General features: G+C 42.7%; 1 protein-coding gene across 3 annotated transcripts in view; it reads right to left on the reverse strand.

Annotated features, from left to right (window-relative positions):
• Positions 1 to 25,778, reverse strand: part of PRKCZ (protein kinase C zeta) — a 572,887-nt gene that overhangs the window by 167,469 nt on the left and 379,640 nt on the right. For all 3 annotated transcript variants that reach the window (XM_082273173.1, XM_082273174.1, XM_082273175.1), the window contains one exon: positions 9,743 to 9,824. In XM_082273173.1, the coding sequence (XP_082129299.1) occupies positions 9,743 to 9,824 (82 nt within the window). The remainder of the gene's footprint in view (positions 1 to 9,742; positions 9,825 to 25,778) is intronic.

Here is a 25,778-nt window from a genome sequence, read left to right on the forward strand (position 1 = left end):
ACCAGGTGAGGAGTACAAAGACAAGTGTGTCTTGCCTACAGTCAAGCATGGTGGTAGGAGTGTCATTGTCTGGGGCTGCATGAGTGCTGCTGGCACTGGGAAGCTACAGTTCATTGAAGGAACCATGAATGCCAACATGTACTGTGACATACTGAAACAGAGCACAATCCCCTTCCTTCGGAGACTAGGCCGCAGGGCAGTATTTTAACATGATAATGCCCCAAACAAACCTCCAAGACGACCACTGCTTTGCTAAAGAAGCTGAGGGTAAAGGTGATGGACTGACCAAGTATGTGTCCAGACCCAAACCCTAATGAGCCTCTGTGGGGCATCCTCAAACAGAAGGTGGAGGAGTGCATGGTCTCTAAAATCTACCAGCGCCGTGATGTCGTCATGGAGGAGTGGAAGAGGACTCCAGTGGCAATCTGTAAAGCTCTGGTGAACTCCATGCCAAGGAGGGTTAAGGCATTGCTGGAAAATAATGGTGGCCACACAAAATATTGACACTTTGGGCCCAATTTGGACATTTTCACTTAGGGGTGTACTCACTTTTGTTGCCAGCAGTTTGGATATTAATGGCTGTGTGTTGAGTTATTTTTAGGGGACAGCAAATTTACACTGTTATACAAGCTGTACGCTCACTACTTTACATTGTAGCAAAGTGTAATTTCTTCAGTCTTGTCACATGAAAAAATATAATAAAATTTTTACAAAAATGTGAGGGGTGTACTCTTGTTTTGTGAGATACCCCTTTCTCTAGGTGATAGACAACGGTGCACAATCCAGACCAGGTGTACATCACTGGCAAATGTTTTGAGAATTATACAAATATAAATTTTTCACAAAGTCTGCTTCTTCAGTTTTTATGATGGCAATTTGCATTGCATATATTACAGAATGTTATGAAGAGTAATCAGATGAATTACAATTAATTTCAAAGTCCCTCTTTGCCATGAACATGAACTTAATACACCCCCACCCCCCACCAAAAAAAAAAGATTTCCACTGCATTTCAGCCCTGCCACAAAGGGACCAGCTGACATTTCAGTGATTCTCTCGATAACACAGGTGTCAGCTTTGAAGAGGACAAGGCTAGAAATCGCTCTATACTGCTGATTGAGTTAGAATAACAGACTAGAAGTTTTAAAAGTAGGGTGGGGCTTTAAATCATTGTTCTTCCTCTGTTAACCATGGTTACTTGCAAGGAAACACGTGCAGTCATAATTGCTTTGCACAAAAAAGGTTTTACAGACACGGATATTGTTGCTACTAAGATTGCACCTAAATACACCATTTATAGGATCATCAAGAACTTCAAGGCAAGAGGTTGAATTGTTGTGAAGAAGGCTCCTACAATAAATTTAGCTGCGGGATCGGGGCACCAAAAGTGCAGAGCTTGCTCAGGAATGGCAGCAGGCAGGTGTGAGTGCATCTGCACCTACAGTGAGGCAAAGACTTTTGGAGGAAGGCCTGGTGTGTCAAGAAGCCACTTATCTCCAGGAAAAACATCAGAGAGATTTATATTCTGCAAAAGGTACAGGGATCAAACTGCTGAGGACTGGGGTAAAGTAATTTTCTCTGATTGAATCCTCTTTCCGATTGTTTGGGGCATCTGGGAAAAACATTGTCCAGAGAAGAAAAAGGTGAGCGCTACCATTAGTCCTGTGTCATGCCAACAGTAAAGCTTCCTGAGACTATTCATGTGTGGGGTTGCTTCTTAGCCAAGAGAGTGGGCTCACTCACAATCTTGCCTAAGAACACAGCCATGAATAAAGAATGGTGCAAAAACATCCTGCGAGAGAAACTTCTCCCAACCATTCAAGAACAGTTTGGTGACGAACAATGCCTTTTCCAGCACGATAAAGCATTTTGCCAGAGAGCAAATGTGATAACCAAGAGGCTTGGGGAACAAAACAACAACATTTTGGGTCCATGGGTAGGAAACTCCCCAGACCGCAATCCTATTGAGGACTTGTGGTCAATCCTCAAGAGGCGGGTGAATAAAAAACACTTACAAATTCTGACAAACTCCAAACATTGATTGTGCATAGAATGTGCTGCCGTCAGGATGTGGGGCGGAAGTTGATTAACAGCATGCCAGGGTGCATAGCAGAGGTCTTGAAAAAGAAGGGTCAACACTGCAAATATTGACTCTTTGCATAAACTTAATGCAACTGTCAAAAAAAGCCTTTTACACTTATGAAATGCTCATAATTATACTCCAGTATACCATAGTAACATCTGACAAAACATCTAAAAACACTGAAGCAGCAGACTTTGTGAAAATTAATATTTTTGTCATTCTCAAAACTTTTTGCCAGGGCTGTATACCTTAACAGTGAGTAAAAAAAACAATAACAGGCATTTAAAAGTGCAGAACAACCAGGTTTTGCTTCAAAGTTTAAAGATAATATAGTTAGGTGTCACTATGAACAAGGGAGTACCTAGTGCCAGCATAGCCCCAGGAAAGTGAGTCAGGGGCCCTATTTGTCACATAATTTTCAAGCTATTTTGGATCATGTCAGGAAAGAAGATCCCACTGAAAGATGCAATTAACTCTTCCATCCCTCTACCCAGAGGAAAATGTGCCAAATCATACGGTCTCACACTTTCCACATTAAATTATCACCTCATCAATGTTGTAAAAATGACTTCTCTCACTCAGCTAGATGTGTTTCATGGGCATCAAGATAACCGACCATGAATGGGTGCAACTAGTACTAAGTTGTCAGTTGAGAACCCAGCCAGGCTTTCCAAACAATGTAAAATGTTACTGGGCATCCCCTAGACTCACATGACACCTTGTACAAATGCCAATCATCAAATCATCATTACAAAAAGGAAAGTGTGGGTGGATCCATTGTTTCTATCAGAGAGCTTTGCGGTCGTAATAGAGCAGCAATCCCAGCAGACCTCAGTTTGCCTGTTAGAAGCAAGAGGCAACAACCAATCTTAACAGGCAGTTACATCTACAGTGCTCAAAAAAATTAAAGGAACACTTTGAAAACACATCAGATCTCATCAAATATCATCCTGGATATCTATACTGATATGGACTGGGTAATGTGTTAGGAATGAAAGGATGCTACATCATTTGATGGAAATGAAAATTATCAACCTACAGAGGGCTGAATTCAAAGACACCCCGAAAATCAAAGTGAATTGATTTTAGAGTGAGGGAATATTGCTATTCCCTGAAGGTGATAGTAGGTGTATTAAAGTGCAAATATGCTAAATAAATAATAAATTTGAATAACTAAATAGCTGAGTAAAAATTTAAAATTAATATCAAATAAATATAGTGCAAACTTTTACTATATATATAAAGTTATAGATTATAAATTAGATGCAATTTGATCAAAAATCTGTGCAGTGATAAGTCAAGTCCCAAAAAGTGATCCGTGCAAAAAAGTTCTAATATGATTTCTCCAATGCTCCAATTGCTGGTGACAACAGGTAAAACTTCAATCATAAGGGGTGCAAACTCACCGGATTTGGTGGGTCCTGAATGCCATATGGCAACAAGACCTTCCGAGTTTGTGGCTTGCAAAGCCTAAGGTAACTGCAGGTGCACTGTAATCCTCCACTCCTGTAATAGGGATCGATCCTCAGGTCCAATGCAAGGGGGGCTAAATATCTCTCTATGCTTGTATACATGCCTGACAATGTCGGGGCATAATAAGACGACAAATGGTGTCCTAGGATCTGGACAAGGGCATCATTGAGCTCCTCAACAGACTGAGGTGCAACCTGGGGCATTGGATGGACCAAAACAATGTCCCAGAGGTGTTCTATTGGATTTAGGTCAGGCAAGCGTAGAGGGCATTTAATGGTATCAATTCCTTCATCCTCCAGGAACTGGCTGCATACTCTCGCCACATGAGGCCGGGCATTGTCAAGCACCAGGAGGAACCCAGAACCCACTGCACCAGCGTCAGGTCTGACAATTGGTCCAAGGATTTCATCCCGATGCCTAATGACAGTCACAGCACCATTGTCTAGCCTGTAGAGGTCTGTGTGTCCCTCCATGGATATGCTAGACCATAAAATACCCACCACCAAACCATTCATGCTGAACAATGTTACAGGCAGCATAATGTTCTGCACAGCTTCTTCAGACCCTTTCATGTTTGTCATGTGCTCAGGGTGAACCTGCTCTCATCTGTGAAAATTACAGGGTACCAGTGGTAGACCTGCCAATTCTGGTGTTCAATGGCAAATGCCAATCAAGCTCCACAGTGCCCACTAGAGGACATTGGGTCCTCAGGCCACCCACATGAAGTCTGTTTCTGACTGTTTGGTCAGAGACATTAACGCCAGTGGCCTGCTGGAGGTCATTTTGTAGGACTCTGGCAATGCTCATCCTGTACTTCCTTGCACAAAGGAGTATTTACCAGTCCTGCTGATGGGTTAAGGACTTTCTACGGCCCTGTCCAGCTCTCCTAGAGTAACTGCCTGTCTCTTGAAAACTGATCCTAGCCAAATATAAAACTGAGCAGCTGAAACTGATTACCATCCCCCTATGCTATTTAACTGACCAGATCAATATCCCAGGAGTTTATTTAACTTGATGCTATACTCTGAATAAAAAGTGTTCCTTTTTCCTAATTTTTTTTGAGCACCACCTCTTCACAGGAATCGAGTATTTAGTGACAAAACCAAGAGATATGTAAATAGTCAGCCTGTTCGAGCAATCAGATGTCACAGCCTAGCGGGAGTCAAATATGGCTGATTAATTAATTAATTTGCTTCAGGCCAACAAAAAATGTTGGAAGGGAGCTGACCACATACCCTCTAGGTCCTTGTCATCCAAACTCGATATTTGCATCCCCTAACTTGCCACACACTTAAATACCACAGGCCAAGGACTCTGCAGCCCTGCATAAATAGTGAAGACCATGCTAAGAAAGTCTGGGTCAGGCAATGTGACCCAAGAAAACGATTGTTGCAGCTTAAGCCAGAGGAGTGTATAAGGGGATCTTACAGTGGCCAGGGTATGTACAGTGAAGGAAAAAAGTATTTGATCCCCGGCTGATTTTGTACGTTTGCCCACTGGCAAAGAAATGATCAGTCTATAATTTTAATAGTAGGTCTATTTTAACAGTGTGAGACAGAATAACAATGAAAAAATCCAGAAAAACACATTTCAAAAAAATTATACATTTATTTGCATTTTAATGAGTGAAATAGGTATTTGATCCCACGTCAATCAGCAAGATTTCTGGCTCCCAGGTGTCATATTTTTGGAGTGCATAGTTTGGAATGCTCATCAGGGTTTAGAGAAACCCTGTAAAGGTGTGTGACATTTAGAGCTACAATGTCACAATACTGCTTGTACTATTCTACTGGTATGCCATATGGTCATGGTAATTTTTCATTTGTCAAAGACTGTATAGCCATCCGCACCTTTCTTTTGGCGTTGTTGGCATTCAGGGAAAGATGATCAACATTTGGCAAAGAGGGCAGTGGGAGCACTGCTTTACCGTTATCCATTCATTTAAAAAATGCAGAAGGTTTAATACTACTTCTAAACATATTAATAACATACATCTGCAATACTTTACAGACAGGCGACACACCTAGGCTGCCTATAAATCAGAAACAACCCCTAACAGATTCCCCTATACACACGCCAGGATTCCCCTTATCCTCACTGTCAAAATACAATAGAACAGTAGGAAGATTCCTCCATCCACTTCGCCGTGGAATGGGCTACAAGACCATCAGCAAGAAGCTTGGTGAGAAGGAGACAACTGTTGGAGTGATTATTCACAAATTGAAGAAATACAAAATAACCATTATTCGTTCTCGGTCTAGAGCTTCATGCCAAGATTTCGCCTCATGGGGGTAAGGATGATCATGAGAAAAGTAAAGGAGCAGCCCAGAACTACACAGGAGGAGCTTGTAAATGATCTCAAGGCAGTTGGGACAACTAAACAAACCATTGGTAACACAATACGCCACCACAGATCGAAATCATGCAGCACCCACAAGGTCCTCCTCCTCAAGAAGGCACATGTACATGTACTGAAGTTTGCTAATGAACATCTAAATGATTCAGAAAAGGACTGGGAGAAAGCGCTGTTATCAGATGAGACAAAAATTTTGCTCTTTAGCATTAACTCGACTTGCCATGTTTGGAAGAAGAAAAAGACTCACTATGACCCTTAGAACACCATTTCTACAGTCAAAAATGGACAAGGCCATGTATTGTAAAAATCCTGGATGAGACTCTTCTCCCCTCAGCCAGAAAACTGAAGATGGGCCGTGTATGGATCTTCCAGGATGACAATGACCCAAAACATACCATCAAGACTACAAAGGAGTGGCTCAAGAAGAAGCACATTAAGGTCATGGAGTGGCCTAGCCAGTCTCCAAACCTTAATCCTATAAAATAAATGTATGGGGGGGAACTGAAACTTCAAGTTGCCAAGCGACAGCCAAGAAACCTTAAGGATTTAGAGAAGAGCTGTAAAGAGTGGACCAAAATCCCTCCTGAGATGTGTGCGAACCTGGTAACCAATTACAAGAAATGTCTGGCCTCTGTGCTTGCCAACAAGGGTTTCTCCACCAAGTACTAAGTCATGTTTTGCTTGGCGATCAAATACTTATTTTACTCACTGAACTGCAACTCCACTTATATCATGTGGTTTTTTTTGGATTTTTGATTGATTTTCTGTCTCTATCATTTAAAATACACGCATGATAAAAATTATAGACCCTTCATTTCTTTGAAAGTGGGCAAATGTACAAAATCAGCAGGGAATGAAATACATTTTTTCCCCACTGTACATGAAGAAATACTACATCTTACCATTTGCTATGAACACCGCCACTTTTACATCCATTCCGTTATGGCATCTAGTGGCTTTAAATCATTTTTTATTATGCCTATCAGTGAAGCCCCTTTGCCACATTCTGTGGCATCACTATAACAAGTTGTTCTGCTAAACATCAATCCAATCAGAGAGTCTGGAAGCAGGCTTCTGTAAAGCAAGGGATGTGCCCATCTTAAGTGCCAGTGTGTGATAGATCATTTTTAAAAATGTTCCTTCTAGGCTGTTTAAGATCCCTGAAGGGTATTCTGCAGGCGTGATGTTAAAAACTGATCGTAATAAAATGACATCTGCCAAGCTAGAAGCACAGCTTGAAAACATCTTCAGCTTCATGTTATAGCATACTGGATAAGGTGTTTTTAAATGAATGGTTCAGACAGATTTTAGGGATACAGTTGTGTAGATTTACTAAAACTGGTGCAGCTGTGCATGGTAGCCAATTAACTTTTAACCTCAGCTTGTTTAATTAAGCTTTGACAATAAAACTCAGAAGCTGATTGGTTTCTATGCAGAGCTGAACCAGATTTTGCACTTTCCAGTTTTAGTAAATTTCCCCCAGTGTTTATGAAAGAGCCCAGCTGAAGAGGCAACTTCAGGCAAGAATATACACTACAAACAGTGACTGTTCCTATATGTAGTTTTTAATCATACAAGTACACAAGGACAGCCATTTTTACTCATCACATACAAAGGCTTTGAGTCCTGCCCTTGCGGTGCTATGCAACGGTTGCGTTTTACTGCTTTTTCATACAAGACAAGCCTGTGAGTGTGTCACCCCAAAGAAAACACTACACTCCTTGCATGGCTGATATTTAGGCAGTTAAATAGAAAAGCTGAGTCTCTGAAATACAGAGCTCTCTAATGGAAAATTTACAAATCTCTTTTTAATACAGCAATACAAAGGAAGGAAAAGCAAGCAAAAATTTGAAAGTCACATAACATAACAAAAGCCTTTAAGACCAACTTCAGTTTTATATAGACTCAATGCTCTGATGTCCAGTGCTAGTCTTCTACCAGGAGGGAAGCACCAGGGTACCTGCACTGACAGCGCAATAATGCAAAGAACTGCACTGACATCATGACGATAACTGATCTCTGCATCGTTGAGGCACAGCACCACAGAAAAGGTGAAATCGTTTGCTGAAACTACACTTCTCATTCCTTTCAATTAAAACAGACCTTTAGTTTTTTTTTTTAATGTCACATATTTTCGTGTGGGTTCTATGAAAGGATAACCGATCCCACCCACTGCCAGAGCCTATGTGACCACCTTCTGTGGACTGGCAGAAAGAAAGAACTCAATTTGTTATTTTTTCTCCTGATCATTTTCTCCTAAATATGTTTAGTTCACAAACAAAAGTATCTGTTCAATGCGGAACTAAAATTTTATTGCACAAAACATGCATTTAATGGTGAAATCCTTTTCTTTTTCAAATGTCTATTCTGTTTCGCAAAGTGTTCCTTTATCACAACCTCAACACTTTTTCCTGTCCTTCTCCATAGACTTCTCACCAAAATGGACAGGTATAAAGACCTGTGTGGATTGGCTTTTGTTTGGTTTAAACTAGTTTTGCATTCTTATACAATTATATGGGACAGCAAAACCTGCTTGACCCATTTCAAGTACCCATCAAGTGACCCATTTCAAGGAGATCAACTGCAGGTCAAATACATATGTCATTGAACTATGAACAATCTCCAAAGTGTCTTAAAATTATGCCATCCACTCAAGCCCAAAGCCTGTTGACAAAAGGTATTTTCTTCCTCTTATTTCAATTAAAATCTGGCAAGCAGGGATTGAATCTGAGCCCCGGTTCACACTTCTGCGAGTGCCGGGTTCGCATTTAATGTCGGAGCGCACTGCTCCGACATTACATGCGATCAGCTGTGCGGTGCGAGTTTAGCCATACAGTTTATATGGCTAAATTCGCATCGCACCCGGAGCAAACACGCACAGGAGGCATTTTTGCAGCCGCATCAGGATCGGATCGCACAGCGGTTCACACTTGTGCGATCCGCTCCTGTGCGAACTGCACGATCGCACTGCGATATGCGATCAAACTGGGGGTGTCGTTAAGATTACATTGACACCCCCAGCGTATCGCATATGGCAGTGTGAACTGCCGGGGGTGCGTGTGCGATGCGGGAACAGGCTGCGAATTCGCAGCCTTCCCGCATCGCATAAATGTGAACCGAGCCTAAATGGTGGCTGTGAGACAATCATTTATACTTACCATTTATTTTTTTATTTTTTACATTAGTCTATTTATTATGGTAAAGAGAAGGGTGTTCCAATATTACAACAAGGTGTATTCCAGGATAGCCAAATTGCTGACAAACTGGAGTGGGATGGACTGATGAGCACAGCACTGTCTAAAAATAAAGCTAGTGCTGAAAAGATGTTTCTGGTTTTCCCTGTAGAAATCTAAAGGCCAATATTTCAGTTTTGGCTAGTGTCCTTTTAAGACAACTTTGGGTGCTATATTCCTAAATAAATGTTTAAATATATTACAAACTCAAACTGAAACAAAAGTGTTTTTTATTTTTATTTTTTTACTAGTGTCTTTTAATGAAGTGGTATTTTCCATACTTTGGTATATTAAAACCTAGTCTAGCCTGCAGTTAGTGCAGCATTTGAACCAGCAGGTGCAGAACTTGCACACAAGGACACGCAGTAATGAACAACTAGAAGGACAAAATCACTCAGCTGTGTAACAAATCCTTGATGCACTCTCTCTCTGCCCGATACCCAAAGACCTCTCTAATAGCTTTCAAATTGCTTTAGGCAAAAAGAGGAAAAAAAAAAAAACACTTTATCACTACAGACACAGTAATTAAATTATGGTTTCTGAGATGGTTGCTCTTTGGGATTACAGGTTATTCTCATAGGTCAATGTGCAACTTACTTTGATCTCTTTCATCAGGGGGGATCTCACCCTCATCGCTTTTGTCATCTACGCGCGGCTCCTGGAAAGGCATGACCGGATCCTGTTACACAGATAAAAAGGGACAGGTTACACTTCCTGGTGGCTGGGGAAAAAAAATATATACTCAATCACGGGGACAGAGATGATGTTAAAAAAATATCTCTATTTTCTTTAGTGGAGCTAGATGCTAAATTAATGTGGCAGCCTGATCATGACAATGAACAGCTCAAAACACGTTTTGAAATCTTTCAGGTTCATGCACTGGCAAATATAAGAGAAGCAAAACGTGAACTGCATCCTAACCGACATGTCTGCACTTTAACAGGACTCCTGGCTTCCAGCATTCAAAAGGCTTACCTAGGCACATCTCGATTATTAATGCACTCTGAACCCTATATAGCTCTTTCAGTTGTAGAGCAATCTTTCCAAAAATAATACAGAAAAAAAAAATCTGCAAAAATACTTTGCTCTTACAAAAGCAGCACCTACTTTGACTTTTTCTTAAAGGACCATACAAATGAAGTACAATAAACCAAAAAATAAGATTTTTGTACTTGCCATATAATACATTTCTAGAAGTTCACTGAGGGACAAAGGAATTCAAATGCAGTAGGAATATACTGCAGCTTACAGGAGGTTTAGGGCACTGGCAAACAAAAATTGTAAATCAGCCCTTGTATAATGCCTCCTCCACTGAGCAGGTCTCAGTTTTTTGAAAAAGCAGAACCAGGACAAGCAAAAAACAGAGGAATTAGGCCTGGGTTCTTAATGCACTCAAAGAAATACACATTATGGTAAGTACAATAATATTTGTTTCCTTCTCGCTCATCAAGTCATACAGGAATTCAGAAACAGGACATCCACAAGCTGTTCAATTGAAGTCAACAGCCACCGACAGGTCCAGAAAGGAACTAGAGATCACCAGCAACTCAGGACCATCTAATCGACTAATGCCTAAATATGAAACAGATATGAAGTCCCTAAACCGGTCGCCGACCAAGAGAAAATCAATCTGATCCTCAAGACCAGGACAGAGGAGATTGACTGCATCTGAAGGAACATTAAGCCTTAACCAACAAGAGGCTGTGAAGTAAAAAACAGGTGGAACAACATAACTACCTGAAAGGAAACATCAACAGTATGATGTGGTCAACCAAAAAGAACACTGGGGCAAGTTCCAAGAAAAAAACAAAAAAACAACAGGTCCCCAGAGGTTGGAACCTTGGACAAAAAACAGTTTACAAGAGAAGATCACCTGTTCTATATGTGCAGGTTCAAGCCCTAAACTCTAAATCTATAGTATCCAGGGAAGGAAGTTTACATGAGAATAAGCATTCACAACGATGGAGTGAGTGGCAAGAACCTTAGTAACACTGCAAAGAAAATTCACCTGATTAATGACAGAACAAAGGAAAGGGACCTGACAGAACTTACTCAGGAAGATATGGATTTGCCACAGAAGAAGGACCTAATTCCAGGGCATCAGGTCCCACGAAGGCCTCTGGACACGCTCTTTCCCCAACAGTAGGTTCTTGCATTCTCTGCCTGCTGACGATTCAGACCAGCATAGAGCCCTCAAGTAATGTTTTCTTTCTGCTATGCAGGAGAGGAGCACCTTTTCAGAACAGCCAGAAGGTGACCTCTAGGAAAGACTGCCAAGAACTCCCAAAAATTCATGGTGGAGAAGGTCCTGCAACACTAATTGATTTTCATTAGAGTCCAGGTTAGGACTGACAGTGGGATCCCTCAACGAAGGATACATCTGTTCTGGTGGACAAGAACTAGGCATCAGAATTGGGGGCACCCTTGGTAGCAAAGTGCTCAAAGAGCTGGGATATGAAAACACCTTATTGCCCCAAAGAGATTGATGGCTCATGTCTGAACTTCTTGGCATCTGAATTTCTTGCTGAACTTCCAGGCTTTTAGAAAATGAAAGGAAACGCTGAAACAAGCAACATCACAGAAAGAAGGAGAGATTATGTTAAGAGGATATTCCCTCAATACCATACAAGCCCTTGAAGGAAAAGGAGTCATAAATGTCCTGAGTTAACAAAGGCTCTAATAAACCACATGGTGCTGACTTGTTTAGCGAGGGTTTGAACTGAACAGCCTTGCGAATTGGTGACTGATTGGTACAAACATTGGACACCTGTAAGGTCCTATCTTGTTGAAGCTTGCAAGCGTTCGGTCTTGCAAAAGGGTTCTGACTGAACAATAATCTAAAAAAATTCTTCTTGGATGTATCAATGTCAAAAGTATTATCATAGCCAGAGTGCCATACACATTTGTATGGACATCTGTCCCAATCGAGATACGAGTTTAGATGCTCGAAAAAAGCCATCACAACTAAAGCACAAGACTGTAGAGCTCCACTCCAGCCACTGGCCTATCCCAGTGATGGAGGGAATCTACCCACTCTGACACCGTATGACAGATTAAAGAGGAACATCAGTCTTTTTTTTTCATTGAAAGACAGTAGAAAAAAAAATATTGTAGCTACTGATATTTAAAGATCAGGTACTTGCCAGTGCCTGGAGTGCCTAGGCGAGAATTAAAGAAGTGGGGGTGGACACCAGTCAAAAAGGTACTTACTCCAAGTAAAAAAAAAAAAAAAAAAGGGATATTTGTACTTACCTTAAAATCCATTTCTCTGAGTTTAATGGACACAGCGCTCCATAAATCATAACTAGTGGCTTATATTGCCTCCAGGAGTGGGACTAGGCAGAACAAAAAACACCTAGCTGTGCCAATGGGCCATCCTCATCTGGTATATAACCCTTCTCTCTGCTCTAGGTAATCAGTTTAGTAGCAAGCAGTATTAGAGGTATCAGAACTCCATAGGTGGGTGCGGCGTCCGTCGATGAACTTGGATACTAAACTAAATGGATTTTACAACTAAAATAGATTTTATGGTAAGTACAAAAGTCCCATTTCCTCTTCTGTTTATCGACGGACACAGCGCTCCATAAATCAAAACTAGTGGGACGTCCAAAAGCAGTGCCAAAAGGAAAAATAGGGGTGGGGAAAATAACCTAAGGCTTATCATAAGAGCCCTTAACCAGGACACAGGAGCCTTAACTGGGTTACAGGAGCCCCGTCTGAAAAATAAAGGTTTAGAGAAAAAACACCCATCAAGAGGGAACAGCAGCCTGCAAAACTTTGAGCCATAAGAAGCATCCGCAGATGCCAAAGTATCTACCTTATAGAATTTTGTGAAGGTATGCACAGATGACCAAAGTGGCCGCCTTGCAAACTTGCGATATTGAAGCCCGATGACGGAAGGCCCAAGCAGCACTCAGCGCCCGAGCAGAATGTGCCATGACAGGTAAAGGTGGAACCTGACCTTTAATGGACTAGGCCTGAGTCACCGTCTGTCTGATCCATCTGGAGATGGTAGCCGAAGAAGCAGCCAGCCCTATTCTTGGTCTGTCTGTAACCACAAAAAGACAGTCTAACCTCCGAAAAGACTCAGTAGCTGCCAGATACACCCGAATTGCACGAACATCATCCAAGGTATGCAAAGCAAATTCCTTGGGATGAGCCAGCTTGGGACACAAAGGAGGCAACACAATGCCCTCATTCAAATGGAAGTCAGAGACAACTTTGGGCAGAAATGATGGACAGGGGCGAAGAACCACTTTATCCCTATGGACCACTAAATGGGGACTGCAACAGGATAATCATGCCAATTCTGATGCCCTGCGGGCCAAGGTAATAGCCACCAAAAATGTCACCTTCTGGGATAATGTAGGCAAGGGATTCTCCCGAATATTCTCAAATGGAGGTTTCTGGAGAACCGAAAGCACTTCATTTAAATCCCATGGCGGCAAAAGAGACCGTACAGGTGGAGCAACATGTCGAACCTCTTGGATGAAGGTACAAACTAAAGAGTACGTGGCTGGGGGTCGCTGAAAGAAGATTGAGGAAGGACCAACCTGGTCAGAAATAGAATCAGATATAGGTAAATCAATTTCCTGAACAGGGATAGGGGGGACCTGAGGTAGTTTAGACATCACCTGAACCTTTGCAGGAATTAAATCCTCACAAAGAGACCCAGGACCCAAAAAAACCTGAAAAAGATAAACTTTGTCCCACTTTCTGGGTACCCCAAAAAAACATTTTGTGGATCTCCTTGACGCTCAGCAAAGAATTCCACGGGGCCGGAAACCAGCAAAGATGTCCCCCCACCCCAATAATGGGTGAGGGCAGACGTTCATACTGAAGGAGTCTTGTCTGCTGGTTCGGGGGAAGCTAGCTCTAGGCTTTCCAGACCAAGGCTGCTTGGAACCTCCCAGGGAAGATTTAAAAGATCAATGTCCCTTATTTTCTGAGGAGCACAAAAGAATATTCTATGGGCTGAGAAGGGGGGCACCCATCTGCGGCGGGGCTCCTTCCCTTTCTGGACCGTGTCAGGAAGGTACTCTTCCCCACCATGAGACCCTTAATGATGTCATTTAGGGTAGCCCCAAACAAGCGATCGAAAGGGCAGATCAAGGAGAGCTTTCTTAGAGGCTTTGTCTGTGGACCAATTCTTAAGCCACAGCATGTGCCTAATCACCACTGCTGAAATAGAAAGTTTGGACAGCACAGGAGCTGTATCCAAAGCTGCATCACAAATAAACTGCAGCCCATGGACCAACTGGTCTGCTAAATCAACATAGGCAGCGAAGACCTGCTCACCCCCCAAAAGCTTGGCCCATTCAGTTGGGGTCTGAGACACCAGGGCTGAAGAAAAGACTGGCCGCAATGTCGAACCAGACATAATAAACATGCTGCTTGACACAGCCTCCCTTTCTTGTCAGCCGTGTCCTTAAAGGACGGGGATTCCTCTACTGGGATCATGGCTGCTTTATTCAACCTGGAAATAAGAGGGTCCACCACTGGGGGACTAGCCCACTTTCTTAAAAGGGACTCCTCAAAAGGGTAACGTATAGTAAAACGTTTGGGGACCACAAAGAGTAATTTTGGTTGTTCCCATCCCTTACAGGAAAACCTGTCAAAATAAGGCACATAAGGAAACACCTTTGGAGTATGATGCATCCTCCATTTTTAAAGTCTCACGCACTGCAGTGATAAGTGCGTCTACCAGCGCTTTTTCATTCGCTTCTGCGATCATGGAAGAATCATCCTCACTATTGGGTGGACCAGGGGGTGTGATCTTAAATCCCCATGGACGGGCCGAGTCCATGGCGGCATCAGGCTTAGAATCAGATGAGACAGCCTGAGCAGGGGAAGGTGGGGGATGCTTTCTCCTGGGCCTTTGCCCACATGCCACTTCCACCCGGGACATTAAGGACTGCTGTCAGTGCATCCATGGGAAAGCTGGGGTTCAGCGGAACCTGCCACCTCCATGAAAGTGTCAGTGGGGAAGATGTGACCCTAAGGCTCCATAAGGAAAGGAAGACCTTGCAGTCCAAAAACAATCTTTTGGCACCACTAAAAAAATCCCCCTCAAGGCTCAGGGTACCTATCAGCAGAGAGAGAGAGAACAGGAACCCCCAAAGACTCACCCTACCGACCAGAGGAGCACCCAGAATTCAAACCCAGCATTATTCTGGACGATATCCCGGTTCATATGTGCCAGGCACAGGAAGAGGAAACTAAGGAGGAAGAGGAGGAGCTTCAGCATCCCCACGAGGCTTCAGTTGTCTCCATGATCTCCCAGACTAAGGGAAAATGGCCCCCGTGACATCATCCGGCTACACAAATATGGCCGCCAGATTAAGGGAAAAATTATTATACATTTTTTTTTATATAGGATTTATATAGCGTAGACAGTTTACGCTTTACAACTTGAGGGTAGACAGTACAAATATAATACATTTTAATACAGTAGGAATCGGAGGGCCCTGCTCGAGCTTACAATCTAAGAGAAAATGACCACCATCAGCTACAAACACTGAAGCATGCTGCCCCCTCTGCAAGGGGACCCCCGCTGAAGGTACGACACACATTTAGGGGAGACTCTGCTGTGCACTTCTCTGCACTGGGACACACCTGCACTTTAGGGGTCTTCTACACTGGAACCCCTCCAGACTACCAGGGCGGGACACATTATCCCAGGACCCTTACAGATAGGGAATAGAGTGGGAGACACCAGGGGTCTCTGCTGCATTCTCTGCCCTGGGACCCCCACCAGACTCTAGGTCCACGTAGGGGGAAAATGGGAGTGAGGGAAGCCCAGCTCAGTGACAGATTCACCTACCTACCTGCGGGAGCCTTGGTCCTCACTCCTGACCACACAGATAAAGACTGATTACCTAGAGCAGAGTGGGGTTATATACCAGCTGACGACAGCCCATGGGCGTAGCTAGGTGTTTTTTGTTCTGCCTAGTCCTACTCCTGGAGGAGGCAATCTAACCCACTATTTATGATTTATGCAGCTCCGTGTCCGTCGATGAACGAAAGAGAAAAAAACAAATTGAAAGTGTTAGGGGCAGAGGTGAGGGGGGATAGCAGCATTTTCCCTTTAGTAAGCTTTAAGGTTACCACCAACACTGGGCAGAGGGCCACACCAATTAAAGGGGTTGTAAACTCCAGTCATGAAATGTGAATAAAGTACATATATCTTTAGTGTTTACTTGTCTCTCTCCAAAGCTCTGAGTGTTGTTTTCTCTGTAGTGCCTCGTTCCTCTGTTAACAGCATGAGTCTCTTCTAAAAAGTTTTCCGAAATGAGATCACATTTATGACGGGGAGGGAGATAAGCACAGAGCTTGGCTATTCAGAATACAGCTATGCATTTTCATTCATTCCTCTGCCTATGTGGATGAGGAGGGGGGGGGGGGTGTCCATATCCTCCAGTCAGCTCTCAAACAGCGTAATAGAGCTGTAACTGCAGCTCTCCACCCCCTCTTCTGTACTCCTCGCAGATGCATAAGAATTTTATCACAAATCTGCACTTTTGAAGGGTTGTAGACAAGAGAAGGCTGCAGAACAAGTAAAACATATGTAGGAGGATCTGTTTCATCTCTGTGTATCATCTGAGACTTTTCACTTCACTGGGTATATGTGAGGGTTTTTCAACCACTTCAATTCAAATTTAGCTTAGCTGTCTGTGTTATACCAAAAATGGAGTATACCCTAACCTAGTCTAGAAGACTTCCAGTGTGGGGGCAGGATCACTGGGGCATCTGTGGTATGAACAGACCACCATGTATGCAAAGTCCCTTTCAAAATGGAATTGGTCTGACACACTCTCTGGTGAGCTCAGGATCCTTCGGAAGGTTTCCAGTCTGCACAGAAAAAAGAGGTAAATAGCATGTGTAGTGTAAAGCTTTTGCAGCTGCACTAGCTCCTCCAGGACATCATCATAGTAGCGGGGACTGTCCTCTAGGTGTGGAGAAGACATTGTTACCGCATAGTGGTAAGCAACAAAGCCCAATATGAGGCATAAGCCTCAGATCATCACAAACTCAGACAGCTGGTCCTGATGAATGTTTCTGGTGGCCAGAGGTGACCCGGCCACTGTGGGCAGGCAGCACTAATACAACAGAGATCCATGTGGTGCTTTAGATGTGGGAGTCACAGAGGGATGATGCTTCCTACAGACTGATCAGTGGGAAGGAGTTCAGAGCGCATGTCGCTTCACTCAGTGGAGTATATTTGTGTTCCATCTTTCAGCTTCAACCCTTGTGGTAAAACCAGTGGTGCCAGGAAATTTGAACAGGTGCCCAACAGTCCAAGAGCTTATATAGCACCTGGTACTGCAGCCCAACAGGCCTTATTCACAAAGTAAAATTTAGATACAAGGTCACACCTGGGGCTCCGCCACAACTCTGGAAAGTGCTCCTCAGCCAACACAGTACACCCTGGACAGGAAAGCACTACAGTGTGGAACCAAAGGTCACATTTAAGGCTAGCAACAAATATCCAGTCTAGTAGGGGTCTGGGTAAAGCCTAGAATGCTATGCTGAGGAATCACTGATCCAGATAGGTGTGAGTCAGAAAACCATCTCAAGAAGTGGTGTCAGCGAAGAATCTGAATTTAAATCACTGACAAAAAAACTTTTCCATGGTGCCACGGAGCCTCAGAGTATGAAAAGCTAGCAAAAAAAAGGGCGTTCCTTAGCAGACCTGAAGACAAGGCATCCAAACTCCTAGGACACTAGAAAAAAAAACCATGCTGAGTAGAGGAGTTATATGGAAACTGGCTTACAGTTTCTTGGTTTGCCAGTGTTCTACACCTCATGTAGGTAAGCAGTATAATTAAAAAAAAATGAATTTGTCCTTTATTGGTTAAGAAAGAAATACTGTTTATCTGAAGCGAATAAAAAAAAAAAACAAAAGTAGACCATCCATTGGGAAGTGTCAGCCTCCACGCATGCAATCAGTATAAGTAAGGATATCTGAAAGGAAGGAAGCTTTCAGAGTGGAAGATGCGCTGAGCATTTAAGATTTAAAAAAAAGTGAGTGAATGATTAGGCTTTATTATACATTATAGGCAATTTGTGCAATCAACACAGCGTGCCCAAAGTTTAATCCACACAGAACAAACAGGAAGAGATGACCTTAACACCATGAACACTGTACCCTGCAGTCCAATACCCTAATCATATAATATGAACAGAGCCATTCATAAGGCAGAGAGTCCCCATGAAAAGGTGATAATAAAAGGTCACTACAGTACAGACGTTAGTTGCAGTAAGTTGCGAATTTAAATGAGAGGAGTCCTACACTAAATGAACAAATTCAAGTTTTTTTTTTTTTTTTTTTAAACTTACCACACAAAGTACAATATAATTGTAAAATCAAATTTAGATTTATTAATGGCTATGTAGAGTAAAGGTCTGCCTGACTGGGTATAAATGGAATGGATTGATTGGCTAAGTTTTTAGGCTGTGATATGTATAGTCTGCCTGGAGTTTACTATAATCAAAAGAAGTTATCTCAACGGCTGCTCTGGCTAGCAAAAAGCCACACTCTTGGTAGCCAAGCAGTAATGATGGTGTCAATGGAGCAGATGATCAACACTAACAAAAGGTTTATCCTTTCTCAACTTCACTACAAAAATGTTTCTATAGCTGGTTGTGTGGCTGTTGTGGAAATTTACATGTAATGCAAAAGGTGTCACTAGTCCAGGAAGTGAGAGGAATACTCACCTACAATAAAATACAAATGCAATAAAAAACAGAAAAGGGTTCTACTCCCTTCCTGCTTTAAAACTAAGGCTGGGTTAACACATATGTGTGTGTTAGTGCGGTATTAGTTAGGCAGTCCAGTGTGTTTCTGTTTACAGGCTCAGATGCGATTCAGGTGTAAATTTTTACCTGAAATCACACCTGAACTGGACCCAAAAACGCACAGGACCCTTTTTTAAACTGCACGCACCAAGGCTGCCCCTCACATGCAGCACTGAAAGCCATTCACGCGTTATGCGAATCGGATGCATTTAAAAATGCATGTGTGTGAACCTAGCCTCAGGGAAAATTTGTCTGAATTTGGGCAATTTGAGTGTTTCTGGCTTAACAATAAGCTGAAACAGATTTGGCGGCAACCACATTATGAATTGAATAGATCAGAGAGAGGCAACTGAAATTATATGCAAATCTTGACCTGTATATTTGTGGTTGCCCTCACCCCTCTCACTTTCCAAGCCTCCTCCTTGGCCCAATACCGTTACAGATGACCCAAACTGACCAAACGTGAATCTCAGGACATGGCCATTCTTTTACAAGGAAAAGTCTACCTTTGCATGCAAGTTCATCTGCCTACATACTTTCAATATATTGAGATTTTCAACTGAATAGTACACACATTCCAAAATACAAGGCAATAAACAAAAAGTCAGTAGAATTGGTTTATAAGTCTTTCTTTCTTCCTTCCTTCGGCCCCATGCACACAGGGCGTTTTTGTAGCTGCTGTTAGGAGCGTCAGACGTTTTTTTTTTTTTTTGCAGCTTAAAAATGCCCCTCCATGTTATTCTATGGCCCCATGCACACACAGGCTTTTAGGAGCTCCAAGTGGCATAGGTGTTTTTAACCACTTTACCACTAGAGCATTTTGCTGTCTTACGTCTGGGCCACTTTTTGTGCTTCGGCACTGTGCGACTTTAACTGACAATGGTGCGGTCATGCAATGTGGTACCCAAACGAAATTTACGTCCTTTTTTTCCCACAAACAGAGCTTTCTTTTGGTGGTATTTGCGGGCACCTGTGCGATTTTTATTTTTTGCGATATTAATAAAAATAGAGCGAAAATTTTGCAAGAAAATGACATTTTCAACTTTGTCTTTTAAAAAATATCCAATATACTCAATTTATGTAATTTTTTTTGGCCAAAATATATTTAGCTACATGTCTTTGACAAAAAAAAAATTCAATGAGCGTATTTTTATTGGTTTGCGCAAAAGTTATAGCGTCTACAAACTATGGTGTAAATACTGAAATTTTACGCAGCTTTAATTTCTGACTGCCTAGCTCATTTCATGAAGTGCTAAAATGGCAGGGCAGTACAAGACCCTCCCAAATTACCACTTTTTGGAAAGTAGACATCCTAAGGAATGTTCTGAGAGGCATGTTGAGCTCATTGAATATTTCATTTTTTTGTCACAGGTGTTTTAAAAATAACTAAAAAAAAAAATTTTTTTTTTTTTTACACAAAGTTGTCATTGAAATGATATATTGCTCACACATGCCATGGGTATATGTGTAATTACACCCCAAAATATATTCTGCTGCTTCTCCTGAGTACAGGGATACCCCATGTGTGAGACTTTTTGGGAGCCTAGCTGTGTACGGGACCTCGAAACCAATCACAACCATCAGAATTTCAAAGGGCGTACATTTTTCATTGCATTTTCTCACTACCTATAACGGTTTAGGAGGCCCTGAAATGTCAAGATACCACAAAACCCCCACAAATGACCCCATTTTGGAAAGTAGACACCCAAGCTGTTTGCTGAGAGGCATGGTGAGTCCATGGAATATTTTATATTTTGCCACAAGTTTTGGGAAAATTACAATTTTTTTTTTTTTTTTTTTAACACAAAGTTGTCACTAAAAGATACATTTCTCACACATGACATCGGTATATGTGGAATGACACCCCAAAATACATTCTGCCGCTTCTCCTGAGTATGGGGATACCCCATGTGTGAGACTTTTTGGGAGCCTAGCTGTGTACGGGACCCCGATAATCAATCCCCATCTTTAGGTTTTCTAATGGCGTAAATTTTTGATTTTACTCCTCACTACCCATCACAGTTTTGGAGGCCCTGAAATTTCAAGATAGCACAAAACCCCCCCAAATGACCCCATTTTGCAAAGTAGACACTCCAAGCTATTGGCTGAGAAGCATGGTGAGTCCATGGAATATTTTATATTTTGCCACAAGTTCCGGGAAATATATTATTATTATTTTTATTTTTTTACACAAAGTTGTCACTAAATGATATATTTCTCACACATTCCATGGGTATATGTGAAATGACACCCCAGAATACATTCTGCTGCTTCTCCTAAGTACAGAGATACCCCATGTGTGAAACTTTTTTACAGTCTAGCCGAGTACAGGACCCCGAAAGCCAACCCCCACTTTCAGGCTTTCCAAGGGCGTAAATTGTTGATTTCACTCCTGACTACCTATCACAGTTTCGGAGGCCATGAAATGCCAAGACAGCGCAACCCCCCCTCCCCAAATGACCCCTTTTCCGAAAGTAGACACCCTAAGCTATTTGCAGAGAGGCATGTTTGGTGTTTTGCAGATCTCACTTTTTGTCACAAAGTTTTGGAAATTGAAAAAAAAGAGGGAAAAAAATGCATTTTCCTGTTTTTTCTTCATTTTCCCCAAAAAATTAGAGCTGCAAAATACTCACCATGCCTCTGAGCAAATAGATTGGAGTGTCTACTTTGCAAAATGGGGTCATTTGGGGGGGTTTGTGCCATCTTGGCATTTCATGGCCTTCAAAAGTGTGATAGGTAGTAAGGAGTGAGATCAACAATTTACGCCCTTAGAAAGCCTGAAGGTGGGGAGTGGTTTTCCGGGTCCTGTACACGGCTAGACTGCCAAAAAGTCTCACACATGGGGTATCCCTGTACTCAGGAGAAGCAGCAGAATGTATTTTGGGGTGTCATTTCACATATACCCATGGCATGTGTGAGCATTATATCATTTACCGACAACTTTGTGTAAAAAAACAAAAAAAAAACAAAAAATTATAATTTTCCCGAAACTTGTGGCAAAATATAAACTATGCCATGGACTCATCATGCCTCTCAGCTAATAGCTTGGAGTGTCTACTTTGCAAAATGGGGTCATTTGGGGGGGGGGGGGGGTTTGTGCTATCTTGGCATTTCATGGCCTTCAAAAGTGTGATAGGTAGTAAGGAGTGAGATCAACAATTTACGCCCTTAGAAAGCCAGAAGGTGCGGATTGGTTTTCCGGGTCCTGTACGCGGCTAGACTGCCAAAAAGTCTCACACATGGGGTATCCCTGTACTCAGGAGAAGCAGCAGAATGTATTTTGGGGTGTCATTTCACATATACCCATGGCATGTGTGAGCATTATATTATTTACTGACAACTTTGTGTAAAAAAAAAAACAACAAAAAAAAACAAATGGTCATTTTCCTGAAACTTAGGGCAAAATGTAAAATACTCCATGGACTCAATATGCCTCTCAGCAAATAGCTTTGGGTGTCTACTTTCCAAAAAGGGGTCATTTGGGGGGTGTTTGAACAGTCCTGACATTTTATGCTCAATTTTAGCAACACATCACCCACTCTTCTAACCACTTGAAAACCAAGCTTTTTCTGTGACTTTTTGTTTACATGAAAAAATATTTTTTTTTACAAGAAAATTACTTTGAACCCCCAAACATTATATATTTTTTTAAAGCAGAGGCCCCACAGAACAAAATGGTGGATGTTGCAATTTTTTTTGTCACACGGTATTTGCGCACACATTTTCCAAAAGCAATTTTTGCGTAAAAAAACACTGTTTTTTATATTTCATGCAGAAATACACTATATAATTCCAAATTGTTTGGTAAAATTTAAAAGATGATCTTATGCCGAGTTCATAGACACCTAACATGACATGCTTTAAAAATTGCGCACGCCCGTGCCGCGGCAACAAACTACGTACGGTTTTAAAAGCCTTTAAAAGTCTTTACAGGTTACCACTTTGGACTTACAGAGGAGGTCTACTGCAAGAATTACTGCCCTCGACCTAGCGTTCGCGGCGATACCTCACATGCATGGTGCAATTGCAGTTTACATATGGCACTAGACCAACGCTTGTGTGCGCATTTGCGCGCAAGCACAGGGGGACAGGGGGGCTTGATTTTTTTTTTTATTTGCTTTTCTATGTTATTTTGACACCTTTTCTTTCATTTTTTTTTTTATCATTTTTATTGTTATCACGGTGAATTTAAATTTCCCCTATGATAGCAATCTGTAGTGACAGGTACTCTTTTTAAAAAAAATTGAAAAAAAAAAAATTTCCTCTGACCTTAACGCATCTGACCACACCAAAATTGGTGTGATAAAATACTTTCCCAATTTCCCAATGGCGCTGTTTATTTCTGGCGAAACAGAAGTCATGAATTGCTCGTAGCTTCCGATATCTTAGGCCATAGAGATGATTGGAGCCATTCTCGTCTCCAATCAGCTCTATGGTTAGATAATTGAACCACCGGCTGAACTCTCGGGTTAACCAGTGGGACAGGAGAGCCCGAGAAAAACCACGGAAGGCTGCGGAAGGTCGGTCAGGACAGTCGGGACAATAATTCCGGGTGTCACGCCTAAATCCGCGCTTGCTGCAGACACGGCATCTTTTTTGGGGGTATCTTTGTTTAGGGGTACTCGGAAGGAATTGCGGAAAATGCCTCTCATGCAGCCGGCTCACTGCATCTGGTTGGGGAAGTTGGGCAGGAGCACCAGCTGGATACAGGAGGGCTCTGATTATCTCTTCTTGGAATTGAAAGAAGGATAATGTTCCGGCAGACGCTTTGTATAAGACAAAAGCGTTGTAAACAGGCAACTGAAATAGGTATACAGACACTTTTTTGTACCAGCGTCTGGCCTTACGGGCAATTAAGTACGGTCCCAACATCTGGTCGTTGAAGTCCACCCCTCCCATTTTACGGTTATAGTCGTGGACACAGAGGGGCTTCTCAACAACACCGGTGACCGTAGTAATTTGGACTGCCGTGTCTGGGTGAATGGAGGACAGCACGTAAACGTTTCGTTTGTCCCTCCACTTCACTGCAAGCAATTCCTCGCACCTCAAGCAGGCTCTCTCCCCCGAGCTCAGTGGGGCATTCACTAGCCGTTGGGGGAAGCCCCGGCGATTAGATCGCATGGTGCCACAAGCGCCAATTTGCAATTGAAAGAGGTGTTTAAAAAGTGGCACACTTGAATAGAAATTGTCCACGTACAAGTGGTACCCCTTTCCAAATAAGGGTGACACCAAGTCCCAAACTATCTTGCCGCTGCTCCCTATGTAGCCTGGGCAGTCGGGGGGCTCCACAGTGCTATCTTTTCCCTCATAGACACAGAAATTAACTGTATAGCCTGTGGCCCTGTCACAAAGCTTATACAACTTGACCCCGTATCTGGCACGCTTGCTGGGGAGGTACTGTTTAAATGCAAGGAGACCAGTAAACTTAATCAGGGACTCGTCAACGCAAACATCTTGTTGGTGGGTAAACATGGCTGGGAACCGCTGATTGAAGTGGTCTATGAGGGGCCGAATTTTGTGGAGCCGATCATATTCAGGGTCTCCCCGAGGACGACAGAGTTCGTTGTCGTTGAAATGCATGAACCAAAATATTTGTTCGTCTCGAATCCTGGACATAGCAGCAGAGAACACGTGCATTTGATGAATTGGGTCAGTGGACCAATATAACCGCATTTCATTCTTTCTTGTAATGCCCGTGTTGAAGGAAAGGCCCAGAAAGGTTTTAAACTCCTGAATCGTAATAGGATTCCAGGCGAATGGTCTGGCAAGGGGTGAATTTGGGTTGGCGGCGATGAATTGTTGAGCGTACAAATTTGATTGGTCCACAATAGATCTGAAAAGATCTTCAGTGAAAAACAGCTCAAAAAAGTTAATGGGATTAAAACCAGCTGTTTCCACTTGGATTCCGGGTTGGGCGGTGAATGGGGGAAGTACTGGCGCTGTGGAATCTGTGGGCTGCCAATTAGGATATGCCAGCGCTTCAGGGAGGACACTATGGGCTCTACGGGCCTGTCTCCGGATACGCGGTGGCTGCGGGCCACGACTCGTGCTAGCCACCGCACCAGCTTCAACTGCACTCAGGTGACTCGCCACGTCACCAGGTGATACTGCAGCGCTGGTTGAAGGTCCAGGATGTACTAGGCCGCTCATGCTTGCCAGTTCACGAGAAGTGTGAGCAGCACTAGTACTGGCACTCTGCTGCATACGAGAAACCCCCGGTTCTTGCAAGTCAGCAACTCCAGAATGGGGTCGGGTACGCCTGACCCTAGCAGGGACCCCTCGGTCAGAGCTATCTGTCAGGGAGCCGCTGCTGTCATCTGGTTCGTATACTGACCCTGATTCTGCCAGTGAGGCTTCCCCATCACTCTCACTTGACATGGTCATTATACTATATATAGCTTCATCACTGTACGAACGTTTGGACATTTTGGTAACTAAATTTACCTGTACAGTGATGCAACTACTAGGTAATAAAAGCACCTGGTTGTCGAGGACTATTTGGTCACTACAAAAAAAAACTGCTAGTGCTAACAGAGATCAGGCCTGACTCTGCTAACGCAGCGGTTTTGTGTGATTTGTGTTTTTTGGAAGTGTCAGTAATCTATTGATTACTACACTTGCCTGGGTAAGGTGGTCTGGGCAAGGGGGCTAAACGCAGGTGCTAGCAGGAATCAGTGCCGATTGTGCTAACACTGCGTTTGGGGAACACTAAATTATGGGGATGCTAGTATAGTTCTGATCAGATCAGATATTGATCTGTTCAAACACTATACTGGTAATGGAGGTGTGTGTGTGTATGTGTGTTAGTGTACTTGACTCTAACTGACGCTAAGTA

The sequence above is a fragment of the Pelophylax lessonae genome, assembly GCF_965119305.1.
Source record: "Pelophylax lessonae genome assembly, chromosome: 12".
Classification (NCBI taxonomy): Eukaryota; Metazoa; Chordata; class Amphibia; order Anura; family Ranidae; genus Pelophylax; species Pelophylax lessonae.